The sequence below is a fragment of the Strongyloides ratti genome, assembly GCF_001040885.1.
Source record: "Strongyloides ratti genome assembly S_ratti_ED321, chromosome : 1".
NCBI classification, from domain to species: Eukaryota; Metazoa; Nematoda; class Chromadorea; order Rhabditida; family Strongyloididae; genus Strongyloides; species Strongyloides ratti.
The window spans coordinates 4,864,451-4,882,832 of NC_037307.1; the positions used below are offsets into that span (position 1 = coordinate 4,864,451).

The window sequence follows — 18,382 nt, forward strand, 5'->3', positions numbered from 1 at the left end:
TTAAATATACTCTAGAATAACTATTTAAACATTACAATAATTGTATATATAAAAATTTGCTTAAAATTTCTATTAAAACAAAATTATTTTCCTCCTCAAAATAAAATCTCTTTTTGTAAATATAATTTTTAAAATGGTTGCACTAGTTCAATAGAAGTACTTTTTCAATTTGTTATCTACTTTTTTTTTGATTACTTATATTTGATAATGATTAATTCTTTGATTTATAGCAAAATTTTTTTTTTTACTTATACACTCCATAATCTATTTTTCTCTTTTTTCCTACTCCAACTAACCAATCAAACATTGTCTGATTTTGATTATTCACCCACAAAATACCATATTTCGCTTTTTATTATATGGAAATATTAAATATAAAATATTTTTTTTTAATAAAAAAAAAATGTATATGTACTGGTATATACTAATGTTTTTTTTTATCATTAGATGTTAAGATAATCTTATGTATATAATGTTAAAATTTAGTAAATATTTTTCTATTATACATATCTCAAAATCATAGAAATTCAAAATTTTATTTTGTGTATATTTAAAAATTTTTATTTGGTATTTTACATGAATTTTTAAATACTTCAATATATATGTATATTTAAAAATGAATAAATAATTATAAAAATTTAACTTTATGTAATTTGATGGTAAATTTTAAAGTTTTTACAAAAGTCATTTTTACGTGATTTTTTATACATTCATTTATTTGATACACAGTCAAACTTTTTATTTTCAAAGAAATCATTTGTTGTATAAAACATATGTTTAAAATCAAACATTAAATATAGTTATATGTTAATAATATATTAAAATAAAGTATCCCATATCTTTTTTTTTTCTTAATATTTTTCTAATTATTTATTTAAATTATAAAATATTTTTATTTTTATATATTTTTTTTAATAAAACAATTTTTTTTAATAATTCAAGAACAACTTTTAGAATATATTTTTAATCAATAAAGGATAAAAAAAAAAGTTTCATACATATTATATTTTTTAAAATTTTAATTTATAATTAAGTTACATTTAAAAATGTTATAAAAATTTCCCTTAAAAAAAACTTTATTTATATTATTTATATATAAGGTAATATAATTGAAAAATATAGTCAAATTTCTTGGTATTAACCCTCTTTTTTTTTTACTAAATCTGGTTATCATTTAAAGTACTATTTTCGTTGGTAGATGAAGTATTGAAAACTTGATTATTATTGGTAGCATAAGAATTTAACAAGTTTTGCAATAAAAATGGCACAAAAGCATTTATTTCAGGTGTTGTGTTTCCTGTATTGTTATTTGTAAAGATATTTGGATTAAATAAACTAGCAACTGAATTTTGTTCTCCATTTTGTAATCCAGATTTATTTCTACTACTTTTTGATACATTACTTTCTTTATTTTTCTTTTGAATTTCTCTTTGATTAGCTGCAGCTTTAAGAGCATCTTTAAGAGTTTGCTGTAAATTTCTTTGTTTTTCTTTATCAGATATATCTTTTTGTGAAGATTGAAGAAGGAAGGCAGAAGATGTTTCTGCTGCATCACCGGAATCGGAATCATTGTCAGATTCAAAATCATCCTGTGTAACAGAAGTAATGTTTAATGTTGAAGGATTAATCATAGATTGAAGAGAAATCTAAATATAATATAATTATTATTAGTTAAAGTTTTTTTAATTTTTCACGTATAAAAATTTTTTTTTATTATTTTTTTATAAATATACACTGTGAAAAGAACTTATAAAGTACATAAATATATTTCAATATTTTATTACCAAACTGAATTACACATCCCTCAATTATTTAATGACTACATCCCTTTTCTTTCATTTACCTCATCAACTATCTGTCCCTTTTTGTCTACGGTATAGAAGTTAAATCATACTTGTCAATAGAAAGAATAAAGAAAAGATTTAACAACACAAATACCTCATCTCTTAAATTTCTCTTCTTTATAAATATTCAAGCTGTTTTTAGTTAACTATCAAAGCTTCTATTTTAGTACCGTTATATATACATTATATAAAAGTAACTTGTTTTTAATAGTCAAAAGTATTATATTATATATATTATAAAGTAAATTTTAATATTTTTTTTTATAATTATTTTGTGATAAAAAAAAAATAATAAAATTGATAATTATATTAAATATAATACTACTAAAAAAAAGGAAAACTTTTTTTATAATATATATATCTATTATAAAATAGATAAAATTACTTTAACAAATAATAAAAGGTATTTTAATATTTTATATAATATATATTTTTTGATGTTAACACTTTTCGGTAAAATTTAATTATTTAAAAGTTATATATATAATTAGTTTTAAAATATATATATATATATCTTTTTTTTTTTTAAACAAAAGCTATAAAAATTATTTGATAAAATAAATAATAGTTCTCTAACATAATATTTATGCATGTATTCTGTTTCTATAAATGTATATTTATATATATAGAAAAAAAGCGGTATTCTTTTTAAAAAAGGAAGAACCATTTATAGGAGGTAGACTGTATAAAATTGACATTTTTAATATACTATGTCATATATATATGGTCATGATCATTATTTTATTTTAGATACGGTAATAAAAACTTACATTCTCTGTATCATGAAATTTTCTTTTTCTCGAACCACTCCCTACAGAGCCCATTGGTGGTTCAAAAGTAAATTCTGTTTTACAACTAGTAGTATCATCAACTTTATCTTAAAAAAAAATATTATATATTATTATAAGAAAAAAAAATTGTTATTTTTAAACATACCATCAGGAGTATTTAAACATGTTTGAATTAGATTCCTACCAACATCGCTACTAATCATTGGTTTCAGTTTACTTGTTGCAAAAGTGTAAACATGACCGGTTTCACTAGCGACCAATAACATAACTTGAGTTCCTGTTAATGTACTTAATTCATAAGCTTTTTTCATGATACCTGTCTTCCTTTTAGAAAATGTGGTATACCTACGAAGTTTATTACCAATATATTCCATTTTTATTTTAACACGTCCTTTTGTTTTTTTACCATTTGGTAGAAGTCCACCATTACCAACAGATGAGGTATCAACAGTTGTATTAAGATCTTGGGTATTCATATAAAGAGAATTAATCAAAGGATCCCCTGAATTAGGAGTGTCACACTGAGGACTTGACTCCTTAGAAGGAGATGATGAAGCCATATCTGATGTGCTCTAAAATAAATAATAATATAAAAAAAATATTATATGTATATATATAAATATATTTTAAAAATATATTAAAAGTAAAAAAAAAATAAAATAAAAAAAAATAAAGTAATAAGTAATCCATTTCGACTAAATAAAATTTTTATATTTCCTCATATAAAAATACTATCACCTCGACATAATTAGAAGTTGTGTAATAATAAGTGTCATTATTAGTAAAATATAAAACTAAAGATAATGGCAAAAATGATTAGAAATATATTTTATATAAATAATTGTTCTTTTAATTATAACATTTCAAAATTGGCAAATAAATATGTAGGAAGTTTTTGAAAGATGTAACAAGTAGGTAAAAGACAACTTTTTTTTGTCTAATATTACTATAATAGATTGGGGAAGTGGTATTTTTCGGTAAAAATAAAAAGAGTTACAAATTTTCCTTTTTGATCATAAACACATTTTAAAGAAACAGCGAAATGTAAAGATAAAATAAAATGTTTTTTTTTTTTAATTGTTATGGCGACTATAAAAATGAACTAAAATAAAACTGTAAAATATATAAATAAAAGTTATGATTTGTTACTATATATAATAATAATATACATAAACTATATTTTTCCCATGTTTTTATATTAATAATATAAAAAAAAAGAAGAAAAGTGTCGCATATTTAAAGAAGGCTAATTAATGGTAAAAAAAAGTCCATCAAAATATCAAGTTAGCCTTGTGGTATGTATAAAAATAGTTTTATATTTATATATCATATAAAGTTATGAGATATAATAAGGAGAGTAATTAAAAAAATAAATGGAATGTTTGTCATGAATATGTAAATGTATGGTGAAGAAATATATATATATATATATATATATATAATATTATATATAAGATTTATGAGTTTTAACTAGCCTTTGATGATCAAAATAATTAGAATATTAAGGAATGCTTTAGTTTTAGAATGATAATTATTCAAAGAATATATATATATATATATATATATGTGATAAAAAAAAAGAAAAGATGAATTAGAATATATATAAATATATATATATATATATATATATATATATATATATATATAATTTATAAATTTTATAATAATAATCAAAAGTAACTAATTATAATAATAATAATAATAATAATAATAAATTATTGTTAAATAAATTTTTAAAATATTAAATATGATATATCTAATCTATTTATGGATAAAAAAAAAAATATTCTTAAAATATTAGGGAAATTATATATTATATTACGAATATAATAAAATCACCTACGCAAAATTTAAAATGTTAGAGCTTTTTAGTTTTCCCCAGATATATTTTCTATATCATATTATTCTTATGATCAGTGTAAGGAAGTAAGTTGATGTGTAAGGATATACATCCCTTCTTCTAGATATATATATATGTATATATATTTTCTTAGCTGTAAATATGTTTGCTTCTCTATCACTTAAATAATACATATTTCATTTAAGCTCAACCGTATTTACACTTGAAGAATTAGGAAGATAAATGTATAATATTTAATGGAAAAGCAATAGATGTTTTTTTAAGGTATACATATATTGGTATGCCTCTTCTCATCAATCAGATAAGAAATATAAATGGTTGATATTTTTTAAAAACATTTTCACCATCAAATAAAGATATTTTGAGAGTTTGGTGCTGTAAAAAAAAAGCTTATAAAGATTGTCAGAAATATATGTGTCAGATAAAAATAGAAAATCTGTAAAATGTGGGGTAGTTGTTGATAATAAAATAAGACAAATAAAGTGAAAGTTACTTATTACACTACTAGGTATATTTGATGGCAAATCCTTTTTAAAATGAACAGCCTCTTTTATAGAAAAAGATGGACCAGTAGTAGATATAAATTAATGATAGTAAAATGTCGGCAAAGGAAACAGAAGTTAGAAGTTTAGGAGGAGTTATAATATAATATATATATTATATTAGCTTATATTATCCTCTGGAAGTAATAGATTAAGGAACGTGTGTATTTAAATCTAAAAATCAAAATCTCTATTTAGTGTTGTGTTTTTAATAGGAAAATAAAATGCCTTCTAACAATTATAATATATATAGTTGTAAGTCTCTCAAAATCCAGTAATAGATGTAATAATATAAAATGTCATCTTATAGGTTGGTCAAAAATATAATCTACTGATAACAGCTCAGAGATACTACAAAGAAGGTGAATAAAGAATGAGCCTTGACTGGGGCTAGATCTAATATAACCAAGTGGGTGTTTGATTTTCCCCTCAAAGTAATAATATTTGTGAATTAAAAAATAATAAGAAGACGATTGGCAAATTATGATATATATAAGTTACATAGTATGGTGATATGAAAAGAAAGGATATAATTGTGATTAGTTATGGCAATAGATTTAACATTTGTTGTTAAGCTAATAATACCTAAATTTCGTAATAATAAATAACCTAGAATGTAAGTGTGTGGGAATAGAATGAACTTAAAGAGATAAAGATATAAAATACTATAGTATTTAACGGGTCTAATATAGTTGATATGGAATATATATATATTATTATTATTTTATATTTATATCATATATATATATATATATGTAATAATAATAAAATTAAGTTATATAACCTACTGTTTGTTGATGAGAGAGGAATAACGATTGAAGAGATCCGTTGGCACCAAAATTTGTTAAATTGAAAATTGCTTCTTCTTTTAAAGGAGATGACGTCATTAAATATATCTAAAAAGAGGAAAAAAAAATTATACCTTAATAAATAAATAATAATAATATTAAAAATAAAATAAAATACAAAAAAAAAAGATATATTTTTTTAAATGATAAAGAACAAAAAAAAAAATTAATATTTTTAAATATTATATATAGTGATTAAAAAGAAAATAAAAGTGATATCTAAAGAAATAATAAAAAAGTTTTACATTCATGTGTATTATAAAATGAATATATATCGCATCGAGAGAGAAGATAGATATAACCTATTATATAACGGTACAGTATGTTTTCTATATATGTATAGTTAAATTCCCAGCCTTCTTATTCCACAATATTTTATTTTTTTTTTCTGGCCCATAAAATAATGTAAGAGAACAGTTGTCGATTCCTTAAATCAACCTATGTAGTCTGATTTAATTTAATATTACTTAAATAACTTTTATATGGTATTTAGAAATGGGAGAAAAAGAAGAATGTGAAGATGAGTGAAAGCATTAACAGACATAAATTGAAAAATAAAATTATTACAACGAAAGATAAATTAAAATGATTATTGTAAAAGGAATATGTTTTATTTTAGTGAATGGCAAGAGTTACTAGGATAAATAGGATCATTGATCTTAAGAATAATGTGAACATCATAAATGGATAAAATATGGCCAAATGAAGTTTAATTAATAAGATGACTTTACACTTTTAAATTTAACGACATCTGGCGAAGTAAAAAAAAGGAATGTTTTAGTAGATTTTATTTTATTCAACTAATGATATATGCCGAAAGTAATGAAAAAAATCCATTGAAGGAACCAGATACATTTGAACTTTCGGCTTCTTATATGTATTATATTAATATATTAAAATATATATAGAAAATATAATGTTAAAGAATAATGATATAACATGTAAGTAAAGCTATGTTTGTGTAAAATAAAAACAGATGCGAATAAATATGAAAGATGCTATATGTAGTGAAATACCAAATTAGCAGTCTTTGATATTCATTATATATTATATAGTTTAACAAAAACTAGTAACTATATGGTAATCATTAGACATCTTATGTTAATCTCACGATTCACGTAACACATCTTCTACTTTTAAATTCTAAATAAAGGTACATTGCATATAAATAAAATTAAAAATAATATTATAACATCTTCAGCTCCCGTGTCTCGGGTTCAGTTAATAAATATTCACGTAACACCGATATAAGAACTCTTTACGCTAAACAATTTTATATATTATATACACTTCTTTTGTCTTATTACTGATTTTGACTATTTTAGAAGTAACTTACTAACATTTCAGTAAGTTAAAGTCAATTTGTATATAATTTGAAGAGACAAAATGAGTCCCTGGTAACTAGCTATTAGAAGGTAACTTGGGAGCTTCTTTTTAAAACTTGAAACAATGATTTAATGGGAATAATATAAAGACATACAAATATCGTAAAAGTTGGCTAATAAAGCAAAACCCTCACCTATCAAATTAAGAATAGGAGTCTTCAAATATATATATTTATATATGTATAAAAATTGCGCAAACTAAGACAGTTATAGAAGAATAAGAATATAATAAGTGAACTGTTCATTCTTAAAATAAATAACTTTTTCTTTGTAAACTGATATGGGTATGTAATATTACAAAATTACTGTAAAACTATTTTAAAATAAAAATAATAAGTTATTTTTAGTTAAGAATATATTAATAAAAATTTGAAACAAACAAAATATAATTAAATAAAAAAAAATTGACTTTTTTAAGATTATAAGATATGAAAAAAAAAAAAGAAATTGGTTGGTTGCCTTAAAGTTACCCAGTCAGCTGATTAAATTTTGTAACTTTATTTTATTAAGCATGTACTTTTTACTTTCTTTAACAAAAATAGCTTTACTCTCTCCATTTCTCGTTTGCGTGAATATAAGTACCTTCACTTCTTTTAGACAACCACTGTCAAATCATCTTCAAATATCAAGCTTTGTGATCTTAATCAATCACTGTATTGTGAGAGATTCTCTAAACAAGTAGTTAATAGGAGAACCAAAACTTGCACTATCCTATTTTAAAACTTTATCAATTCACTTTCAGTATTGTATGATTGTTAAGAAATGAACAAAAGAAGAATTAAAAAGACAAAATTTTGGTAATAAATAATAATAATAAACATAGAAGAAGAATCATAAGATAAAACGATAAAGGATAATTTTTATTTTTAAAAGATGTAAAGAAAAAAAAAAAGAAAAAAGAATCTTAACTTACTATACAAATCATGTAAAGTAATAATAAATTTCTTTTATTTTACTAACAACTAACTATCTTTTTTCAAACAAATCATTTTTGGGGCGGAGCGTGTATCTATATGGACATAAATAAAATCAACCCTTATTTTATATAATTTTTTTAAAAATCGGACTATTAACCAAAGATAAGTAAAGTGAAATATTAGATGGCTGTAACTTAACAGGGGCTTTCTAAATATGTAATAAATGTCAATTTATTCTACTAACCATCTCTATATGTTGATTAAAAACATACCATCAATACATAACAGACAACTTTCGACTATATATATATAATTTTTTTTTTTTTGTAAAATCTTAGTTAATATAGATGATCTTAGTTATGTTACTTAATCTAACTTATTATTCATCCTAATTTTGTCTACTAAAAGTAATAACTTAAAAATATATTGAAACTAAAAAAAAAAAAATTTATATAAACGAAATCTTATTTAAAAAAAAAATGTACAATTTGACAATATTAGTATATATTTATAGTGAATGGTACAGTTAAAATAGTTAAACATTTTAAAATATATTTTTACTCATTCTATCAAGGATGCCTAAATATATATTTATCTCAATTAAGAATGTTTTTAAAACATTCTATTTCTTAAATAATAAATATTTTGATTAGTCTAGATATGATGAAGATAAAATAACATCATATATTTGTTAAAAGTGTAAAAAAAAATTCTGCATATATAAACATTTATAAATATTCAGTTAAAAGTTTAGCTTGTTGATAAAGAATATATTATTATAAATGACTTTCATGAGTCACACTTTAAAAGTAAAAAAAAAAGTAATATAACTGATCTTCAATGATTAAGATATTTGGAATAGAATTATTATATCGCAAAGAAGGTAGGCGTCTTACTATTCATGATAAATCTTGATATTTATTTTTTATACAATAAATGTAGGATAATATATAATTTAACTTTACTATAGAAATAAGAATATATAAAATTAATAAGAAAAAAAAAATTACTATATTATTGTAATGTATCAAATTAAATTTTTTTTTTTTATAAATAATATATTATGAAATAAAACTTTTTAATAGTGGCAAGTTAAATTAAAAATCATAATGAATAAAAATTAAAAGAGACATATTACGTATATAGTCTCCAATAGCAGTTACTAGAGTAAGTATATATGTGAAAATATTGTGAACAGAGATATATGATCTCTTAAAATATGCTTTGTAATGCGAATTTTTAAGAATATATAGAAATAAAAAGATGATCGAGATTTGGAATGTAAAACTAAATAGGAATAAAAATTGGAAAGACAAGAATTATTTTGCTAAGATATATATATATATATATATTTTAAACAAACATATAACAAGTATTAAGATAAAATATATATATATATATATATATATATACATATATATATACAGAATAGAAACACAACTATTAATAGGAAACTTGCATTTGTTATAAAAAATTCATACAACTTCTGGAATTGCAAAAATACATTTATTGAGAAAAGAAGATGTTTAATAAGAGGAATAAAAGGTACCTATAACAAGATGCTTTTTTTCTCATAAAAAAGTACAAAGTTCATAATGATATTTTGATATAATAGAAGGAAGCATTGTTAATATCACTAACTGAATTTAACTCCTTTTTTGATTTTTCTCATGATCTTATCAACAGTCAACCTACAACTTCACCAATATCTAATACATTTCTTTTCATTAATGTACCTAATTTTATACCCGTTATGAAATAAATATAGGAAATAACATTTTATTATGTCTTTTAAAATTAATAATATTATTAAAATAACCGTTCCTAAAATGATCACTATAGACATTTCACAAACATTAAATTAATGTACATTTTCTTTTTTGATATAAAAAATTTTTTTATAGATAAATAATGATAATAAAATTTGATTAAAAAATTAATATTTTATTGTTAAAAATAATAACAAAAACAAATGAAAACTTAACGAAAGTAATAAAAAAAATATATCTTAAAATTTATGATCTATTTACTTGTTTGTTTGGATTTTTCTTTTCTTTTCTCTTTTGCTCGAATAGCACTTAAATTTTCAACACAAAATTCAACAATTGGTCTTTTCTCGTCAGTGAACAACTTAGGGTTGTTATTTAATTGTTTTAAACAGAATAATGCATCTTTATGTTCCTCAAAAGCTACAAAACCAAATCCTTTACTTTTACCTTTCTTAGGATCATTACCATAAGTAGGTTTTTCTCTCCAAATTCTACATTCTGTTATTTTTCCATTTTTATTTCCACAATGAGTTTTACACATATCATATAATTTTTTATCATCTATATTTTTGGGAATATTATGAATAACTAAACGCCTATCAGAAACAAACATAAGAGGATTTTTTAATTTTTTCTTTGCAGCAAGAGCAAGATCACTTCGTTTTTTAGTATCATGTTCTGACATATTTTTAGCTTGTGCTGTTCCTTTTTTAATATGTCCATATTTTAATAATTTTAAATTTCTTTTATCCCGTTTTTCTGGTAATTTTCTTTCTCCACCTTTTAAAGTTGAGGCTTCTGTCCTTGGGACAGCTAGGTAACCAGCAACACGACGATTCTCCAGAACAACTCCTTTTGGTGATTCCATTTTTTCTAAACATTTTTGTGCTTCTTCAGGTGTAGAAAAATGTATAAAACCAGTTCCCATTGAATGTTCTGAATCTTTATATCTACAAATTATACAAAGTTCTATTGTTCCACAATCAGCAACAGCTTCAGATAATTCATCTTCCATAACATCATAGTGTAAATTTCGTACAAAAATAACACGTTTCTCCAACACAGCAATATCCTCTTTTCTTTGAACTTTTTTATCACCATCTTTTTCAGCATCTTCATCATCCATTTCTTCATTCTCTTGTTTAATTTCCTCGTCTTCAGATTCTTCTTCATCATCTAATTCTTCCTCATCCTCCAACTCTTCTTCATCTTCTAATTCTTCTTCATTCTCCATTTCTCTCTCATCTTCCAAGTCTTCTTCATCTTCTAATTCCTCCTCATCCTCTAACTCTTCTTCTTCATCATCCAATTTCTTATTAGCAACCATTTTCTGATTTTTTTTATCATTTAATTTTTTTCCATTAGTATGTTTCCCTCCAGAATCAGTCATTTTTGACTTTTTAACTTCCATTTTTTTAGTTATTTCAGATTCATCATCATCCATAACTTCTTCCTTTATCTTTTTAACATTTTCATCACCATCATCAGTACTTTTTCTTTTTCTATCTGTCAAAACTTTTTTCAAAATTTCTGACATATCATCAGGATTTTGTGAACTTTTATTATAAATATAATCCTCCTTGTCAAGCGAAAAATCTATGGCTATTTTTCTTTTTTTGTATTCCTTAAAATTTTCTCCCTTCAATGCATTTTCAGCATCTTCCTTTCTTTTATATTGTATAAAAGCAAATCCAGCACAACATTTTTTAAATTTTCTTGTATCTTTATTAGGAGGTAATACTATTTCTTGTATAACTCCATACTTTTGAAATATTTCCTCTAATTCAGCTTTTTTTGTCTAAAATATATTATTAAAAAAAATTAAATTTTTAAACTTACTTTGTAGGGTAAATTTCGTACAATTAAACGCCATGATTTAATACCAACACCACGGTGATTTTGACGTGATACACGATTTCCTTTATCATAAAATTTTGGAAACATTTATTTAAAATTTAAAAATATATTTATATATTAAAAAAAAAATATTTGTATATTATATACACTATACCAAAATTATTTATCTCAAAGTGAATTTATTTATAGAATGATAAAAAGTAATAATAAAAATGATAAAAAATGATAAGTGGAATGAATGTAAAATTAAAAAAAAAGAAAATAGAAATTTGTTAAAATATAAAATATTTATTTTTAGCATCCACATGTTGATGGACAGTATTTTTTCATAAAATCTTCATATTGAGGAGATTTACATAATCCTGTATATCTATAACATGAATCTAATTTATCTATACAACTTTTTCCATTACTACCATTATTTCCCATACCATTGGTATTGCCTCCATTAATACTATTGTCATAATTACAAAAGCCACATGTCCTAGGGCATTTATCAGTCATCATTGGTTTGAAAATAGTATTTGTACAAAATCTTGCCAAATGAATACAATCATTTTGACCACCTACTACTTTATCTTGGCAAATATTTTGATTACTAGGTTTTCTTGAAAATTTATTAAAATTATTTTTTGTTGTTGTCATTGAGTTTGAGGATGATTTTGTTGATAAATTATTAATATTTTTAGTAGATGATACAGTTGTTGTTGCTGGTTCAGCTTCACATTTTAACATATACTGATTACAAATAGGAGTTGCAGTTGATTTACAATCTCCATCAACAGCACATTCCTTAGTTTTTATTGTACATCCATCAGCTTCAGTTTTAGAATTGTCAGCTTGTGATGTACAGTTAACATTACTATCACAACCTGATGGTTTTGTATTAATTTTACACATTTTAACACAATATCCTTGTTGAGGACCCGTAAAAGTACATACACCAGAGTCACAATCTTTATGAAGAGTACATGAACTTCCAATACTTAAGGAGTAGATTAATGATATAAAACAGGATAATATTATGAAGATATATTTCATGATTTAAAAGTTTTTTGATCATTAAAATAGTACAAAAAAAGTCTATTTTTATAGCAATTTTAATCTAATTAATTTTTTAAATTATTCTCACCTGTTCAAGTAAAAAATTACCATATACAAACTTTTTTTTTTATTATCGTTCCTTTATTATATTTAATATGAGAAATTATTTATTTATTATTATTATTTGCAATTTATAATATATAAATAATAAAGAAATAAACAAAATATTTATTTATTTAAATATACTTATTTAAAAAGTGAAATAAAAATGTTGAAATATGTTTACCAAAAATATATAAATTAACAAAATAAACATATAAAAATTATTTAACAATATATTAATTAATTCTTAGCATATACCACAAGTTTTTGGACATTTTCTCTTCATGACTTCTTTGTATTCTATGTTTTCACATAATTGTTTTATAGAATCACAAGTTAATCCATTTTTAAAAGTAGTATCTTCACATTTTTCTAAGTATGTTGTTGTTGTCTTTGTAACATTTTGTTCCCCTATTAAAGTTGTATTAGAATTGATAGTACTGGAAGAAAGATTATTTATAGTATCAGTATTATTATTGTCATTTATTGTACTAGTTGTTAAAGTTGAAGTTTCAATAGTTATATTAATAGTAGCAATTATAGAAAAAGCAAAAATTATTAAAAAATTAATTATAAAGTGAATAGTAAACATATTATTTTATAAAATTATAGTGAAATAAATTCCATTCTTGAACTATTTAAAGGCAATTTAATAATTTTAAAAAACAAACTTTAACAACTGAATAAATTATTCAATACCACTTTAACAAATAATTTAATTGAAAAATATTTATTATTTATATTTAGTTAAAAGAAACTAAACAAAAATTTATTGTTTTAAATATAAAATAAATAATTTTGCCATCAAAACTTGATTGTTGTTTTTAAACATATCAAATATTTGATTTTTATATATTAATTCATCAACAAAAAAAAATATAATCTGCTATTTTTTTATAAAATAGATCATTTTAATTCCCCCATGAATTTTATAAAAAGAAATGTCAATGTTCTTACAACTTACCATGATAGTATTAATAAAAACAGTTACTTCTTAATATTTTCATCCTAAAGTTTTAAATTAAAATTTTTATAAACAACTGGCAATTTAAATAAAATGCCAAGAAAATAAAAGTTATTTTTGAAAGTTGTATTTTAGAAGACCATTGTTTAACAATATTATATGTCAAACTTTTTATTTTAATTTTTGGTATTCAAAAACATGATAAATATTTAAAATGTAAATTTATATTTTATTTAAAAATACAATAACTTTTTATTATTGTAAAATATATTGTCTTGGAAAAAAAAAATTTAAAACTTGTTTTTAGTACAGTCTTTTTTTTATCAGAATACAGATTTTAAAAATAATTGTATTAATTGAAATATATTTATTTGATTATTTGACAATAAAATTTTAAAAATTATACTTTTATTGAACTGTAAATTAATATTAATATATAATTGATTTTAAACAATTTGAGATTAAAATAAATTTAATATTTTTATTATTTTTTAATATCATATTAAACAGATTATAAAAATGTTGTCAGGCCAATAATTTTACTTGATCTTCTATATAAATAATCTATACACTATTTTAACAATTAATTTTTATAAAAATTATTTTCGTATATTTATTTACATCAAATAAAAAAAAAATACAGTATTATTGTACTGGAAAGTTTACAGATAATATCTTTTTTTTTTTAAAACGATGTTTTTATTTGCACAATGTAGTAAATATTAATTATACTTCTTATCTTGAATATTTTTTTTTAATTAAGCAAATTTGTTTTTTTCGTTTTTTAAATTGTTATTAGTATAAAACAGTTTTTTTTAAGAATATTTTGCTATACAAATAACAATAAAAAAAATATTATTTATTTAATTTTGATATAACAATAAGTTAGCATAATTTTTAATATAGTAATTTACTTTTTATTATTTTATTTTTATATTCTTTGATTTATTAAATAAATAATAAATGACATGTTATTTGTAAAATAAATTATATTATACTTGTACTATAAAGCAATTTTTGCTTAAAAAGTATTTAATATTCTATCTATAATCGTACTAATTATAAATAGCTGCTTAATTATATTTTTTATACATAATATTTAATCAAATAAATTAATCATTAAAAGAGTTTTTAAATATTGTTTATTATATTTTATTAAATTGGTAAGTTTAAGTGATTTAAATTTCGCTACACTTATAAAGTTTTTATTTTGATTATTATATATATATGGAAATTTATATTGTAAACAAATTTTGATATTTCAACATGTTTTTAACTTAAGATGAGCTTAACATAATTTATCTAACAAACTTTGTTGTTATTTTTTGATAAAATGTTTAAAAAAAAAATATTATTATTGCTATGTTTGATATCATACTAAATTTTTCTTTATAATATTTACAAACATAATTTACGCTGCAGGAGGTGAACCAATTTTTTTTTTTTTTAAAAGAAGCATGACATTTTATAGTTTATTTCATTTATATATAAAAAGTTTTACTGAGATTGATTTTAATGTAGAGCCAATTTTTTTTTAAATGTAATAAAAATAATAAACTAAGTTGTATAAAAGCTGGATCTTTAAAAACTTGCATAAATTTTTAAACATTTCCTTTTTAATATTCATTTGTCATATTTATAATTATTTATAAATATGATAACATCAAATAGTAAATTCTTCTTCATATTCTAATTTATACATCCTATTTATAAAAATATTTCGTCCTTATTATCATATATCACTTTTATTTATACCATAAAGTGTCAAATATGACTCTTTAACTTTGTATGATGTAAAAATAAATTTATCATAATATATATTCTAATACATTAGAGTATCAAAAAGTATGAAATTTTTTTTTTAATTTCATCAAAGAAAGTTGTTATAATTTCATGTTCTTATTATTATTTAACCAATAACTATATAGTCTTAACATTTTACTCATTTATTTTCATAACATTAGTAGAAAATATTATCTAATATAATAAAAATAAATTGTTTATAAAAATGAATGATCATTTTTATTCTTAAATTTTTTTTAATTATCCAAATTATATTATATTTTTGTTAAAATATCTTACTACCAGTTATTTTAAAAAATAATTATGATTTTTAAGTTAATATTTTATTTTATAAAAATTTCTTTATTATATAGTAATAAATCACATACTCATAGTCTTAAGATTTTATTTGATATTTTTTATTCAATGATCAGAGTTATTATAAGGCTAAAGACTAATATTATTTATCAATAGGAAAATTTCTTATTTTCCTGTTTTTATAAATAAAAAGTGAGTTATTATCTAGAAAGTTATATATAATAAAAAATTTTTTTTAATCAAAACTCACTTATCATTTGTTTGTAACAGCTTTCCAACTTTATTAAAGAAATACATTAATGTAGAGATTTACATTAAAAATAATAGTAAAAAGTTTATCAAAAGATTATTAAGCTTCAATATGGTATTCTTAATTTAAGTATTTCTTTTTATTATTTCTTATTTTTAAGTTTTAAATATGATGTTGATTAATGGTAAAGATGGATTAAAAAATAATACTATGGTAAGATGCATGAATATTGATAAATTGAGTACAAGGACATTTGTTCTATTTATTAAGTAGTTTAAGGAGAGGGTATATTTATTAAAAATTTCTTTTTTGATATATCTAAATTGAAGAATTTATAAATTATAATAATAATCAATTTAAATAAATATAATAATTTGTAATTTGTAATATAATCTAGATTTCTTTTTGATAATATATTATTATAATTTTAGTATAATTAATAATTTTTCTTAATTATACATCTTATTTTACATAACTATAATGCTAATTTAAAACATAATGAAACTACTTATCAAAATTAAGCTTATTATTTTACAAGTGTTTATTAAGATTTCAAATAAAATACAGAAGATATGCATACATTGAATACTGTAAAATAAAGTGAAAAAAGAGGCTATTATGCGTGACTACTTTTAACAATGCTAATAAAAAATTTTAAGTTTATTCACACTTCTATCACGACATTTATTTAAACTTAATTATTTTTATCTTACTCTTCAAATTTCAACTTATTTTTACATCTTCAATATTATTATGTTAAATTTTTTCTTTTTTTTTTGTTTTATTTATTATTATTAATTTATACTTTTTCAAACTTAAAAAATATATAAATAAACATTTAACTTATTGTTTAATTAACCTCCAACAATAAAAATATTATAATAAAAAAAAAAATTTTTTATTACAAAATGTTAACTTTTTAAAATGTTATTGTCATTTTTAAGTAAATATATATATGTAGGTAAAAAAAATTTTTTAACTTCACTGTGACACCTTTTGATTTCTTAAATATTTTTAAATACACTATGTTTAATAATCTTTTTCTTGCGCAAACAAAGAAAAAAACTTTCAGTAACAGCTGACTGATTGGAGAACTTCATTTATCTCCGCAATTAGTATTACATTTTTAATACACATATTCAAAATAAAGATAGGTACTATAAAATTAATATTCAGCGCAACAACATGTTATTTTATATGAAAAATTTTTCAAAATAAATAATCTAACAATTATTTTCTTTATTATTATTTTGTATAATAATAAAAAGTTTACTTAGATTATAAGATAATATTTATAAATAAAAATTTTTATATTATATAGTTGATAATCTATTATATATTTATATATATTATTATGTTAATATTTTTAGTATACCTTTTTGTCTGTTGAAATATTTTGAATCTTATTTTCATGTCTATAAAGTGTATAATTATAAGGAGTCTAATGTAAATAATATACACCCATTATCTTAATATATCACTTAGATGATCATAAAATTATCTCCATATAAATGTTTTACTTATTTAAAGATACTCTATCATAAAGATAATCGTTAGCTTTTATTTTATAAAACACAATATAATGTCACTCAAAAATAGTTATTAAGATGTATAGTAAAAATGTTAGAAATTTTCTTTACATTTTTCTATCAAAATAAAAAGATTTGTATTGTTAAAATTAACCTATTATTAGAGACTGTAAAATTTATCATATCACTATTAATATTTATATAAGATTTATCTATAAAGGTTAATTTTGGTATACTACATCAAACTCTCTTATCCCATTCCTCAACACTATCATTGATATTGTATTTTATCCAATTCTCAAGTTTTGAATCGTGAACCTCTATCTTTAAATATAGTGTAGGGACCAGTTTTAGATACTATGTTAGGGTTAATAATACAACTTTCTAAAATATACATTGTAATATCATTAACGATACAATACTTTACTTATGTAGTTTAGTTTTTAATTCACTTATATTTGATTTTACTGTTTATTATAATATCAATTTAAAATAATTCCTAAATAAATGATACATTTTATATTTTTATTAATAAAACTTAACTTTTAACATTTTATTGTACAATTTTAAATCTAGATT

The 18,382-nt window shown here is 20.7% G+C and overlaps 4 protein-coding genes across 4 annotated transcripts; all 4 read right to left on the reverse strand.

The window, feature by feature from the left end:
* Positions 1–1,157: 1,157 nt before the first annotated feature.
* Positions 1,158–8,196, reverse strand: SRAE_1000157100 (Serum response factor; the record flags this gene model as incomplete). Its single annotated transcript, XM_024648543.1, has 5 exons — positions 1,158–1,646; positions 2,615–2,721; positions 2,781–3,207; positions 5,827–5,934; positions 8,185–8,196. The coding sequence occupies 5 exons, from the start codon at positions 8,194–8,196 to the stop codon at positions 1,158–1,160; spliced, it is 1,143 nt and encodes a 380-aa protein (XP_024502510.1).
* Positions 8,197–10,210: 2,014 nt separating this feature from the next.
* Positions 10,211–11,901, reverse strand: SRAE_1000157200 (RNA-binding protein 28; the record flags this gene model as incomplete). Its single annotated transcript, XM_024648544.1, has 2 exons — positions 10,211–11,755; positions 11,797–11,901. 2 exons carry the CDS (start codon positions 11,899–11,901, stop codon positions 10,211–10,213), a joined length of 1,650 nt encoding a protein of 549 aa, XP_024502511.1.
* Positions 11,902–12,108: 207 nt separating this feature from the next.
* SRAE_1000157300 (ShKT domain-containing protein) lies at positions 12,109–12,969 on the reverse strand (the record flags this gene model as incomplete). The annotated part of the gene is made up of 2 exons (XM_024648545.1): positions 12,109–12,799; positions 12,947–12,969. The coding sequence occupies 2 exons, from the start codon at positions 12,967–12,969 to the stop codon at positions 12,109–12,111; spliced, it is 714 nt and encodes a 237-aa protein (XP_024502512.1).
* A 238-nt stretch (positions 12,970–13,207) lies between these two features.
* Positions 13,208–13,552, reverse strand: SRAE_1000157350 (ShKT domain-containing protein; the record flags this gene model as incomplete). Its single annotated transcript, XM_024648546.1, has 1 exon — positions 13,208–13,552. The coding sequence occupies one exon, from the start codon at positions 13,550–13,552 to the stop codon at positions 13,208–13,210; it is 345 nt and encodes a 114-aa protein (XP_024502513.1).
* Between the last annotated feature and the right edge of the window lie 4,830 nt (positions 13,553–18,382).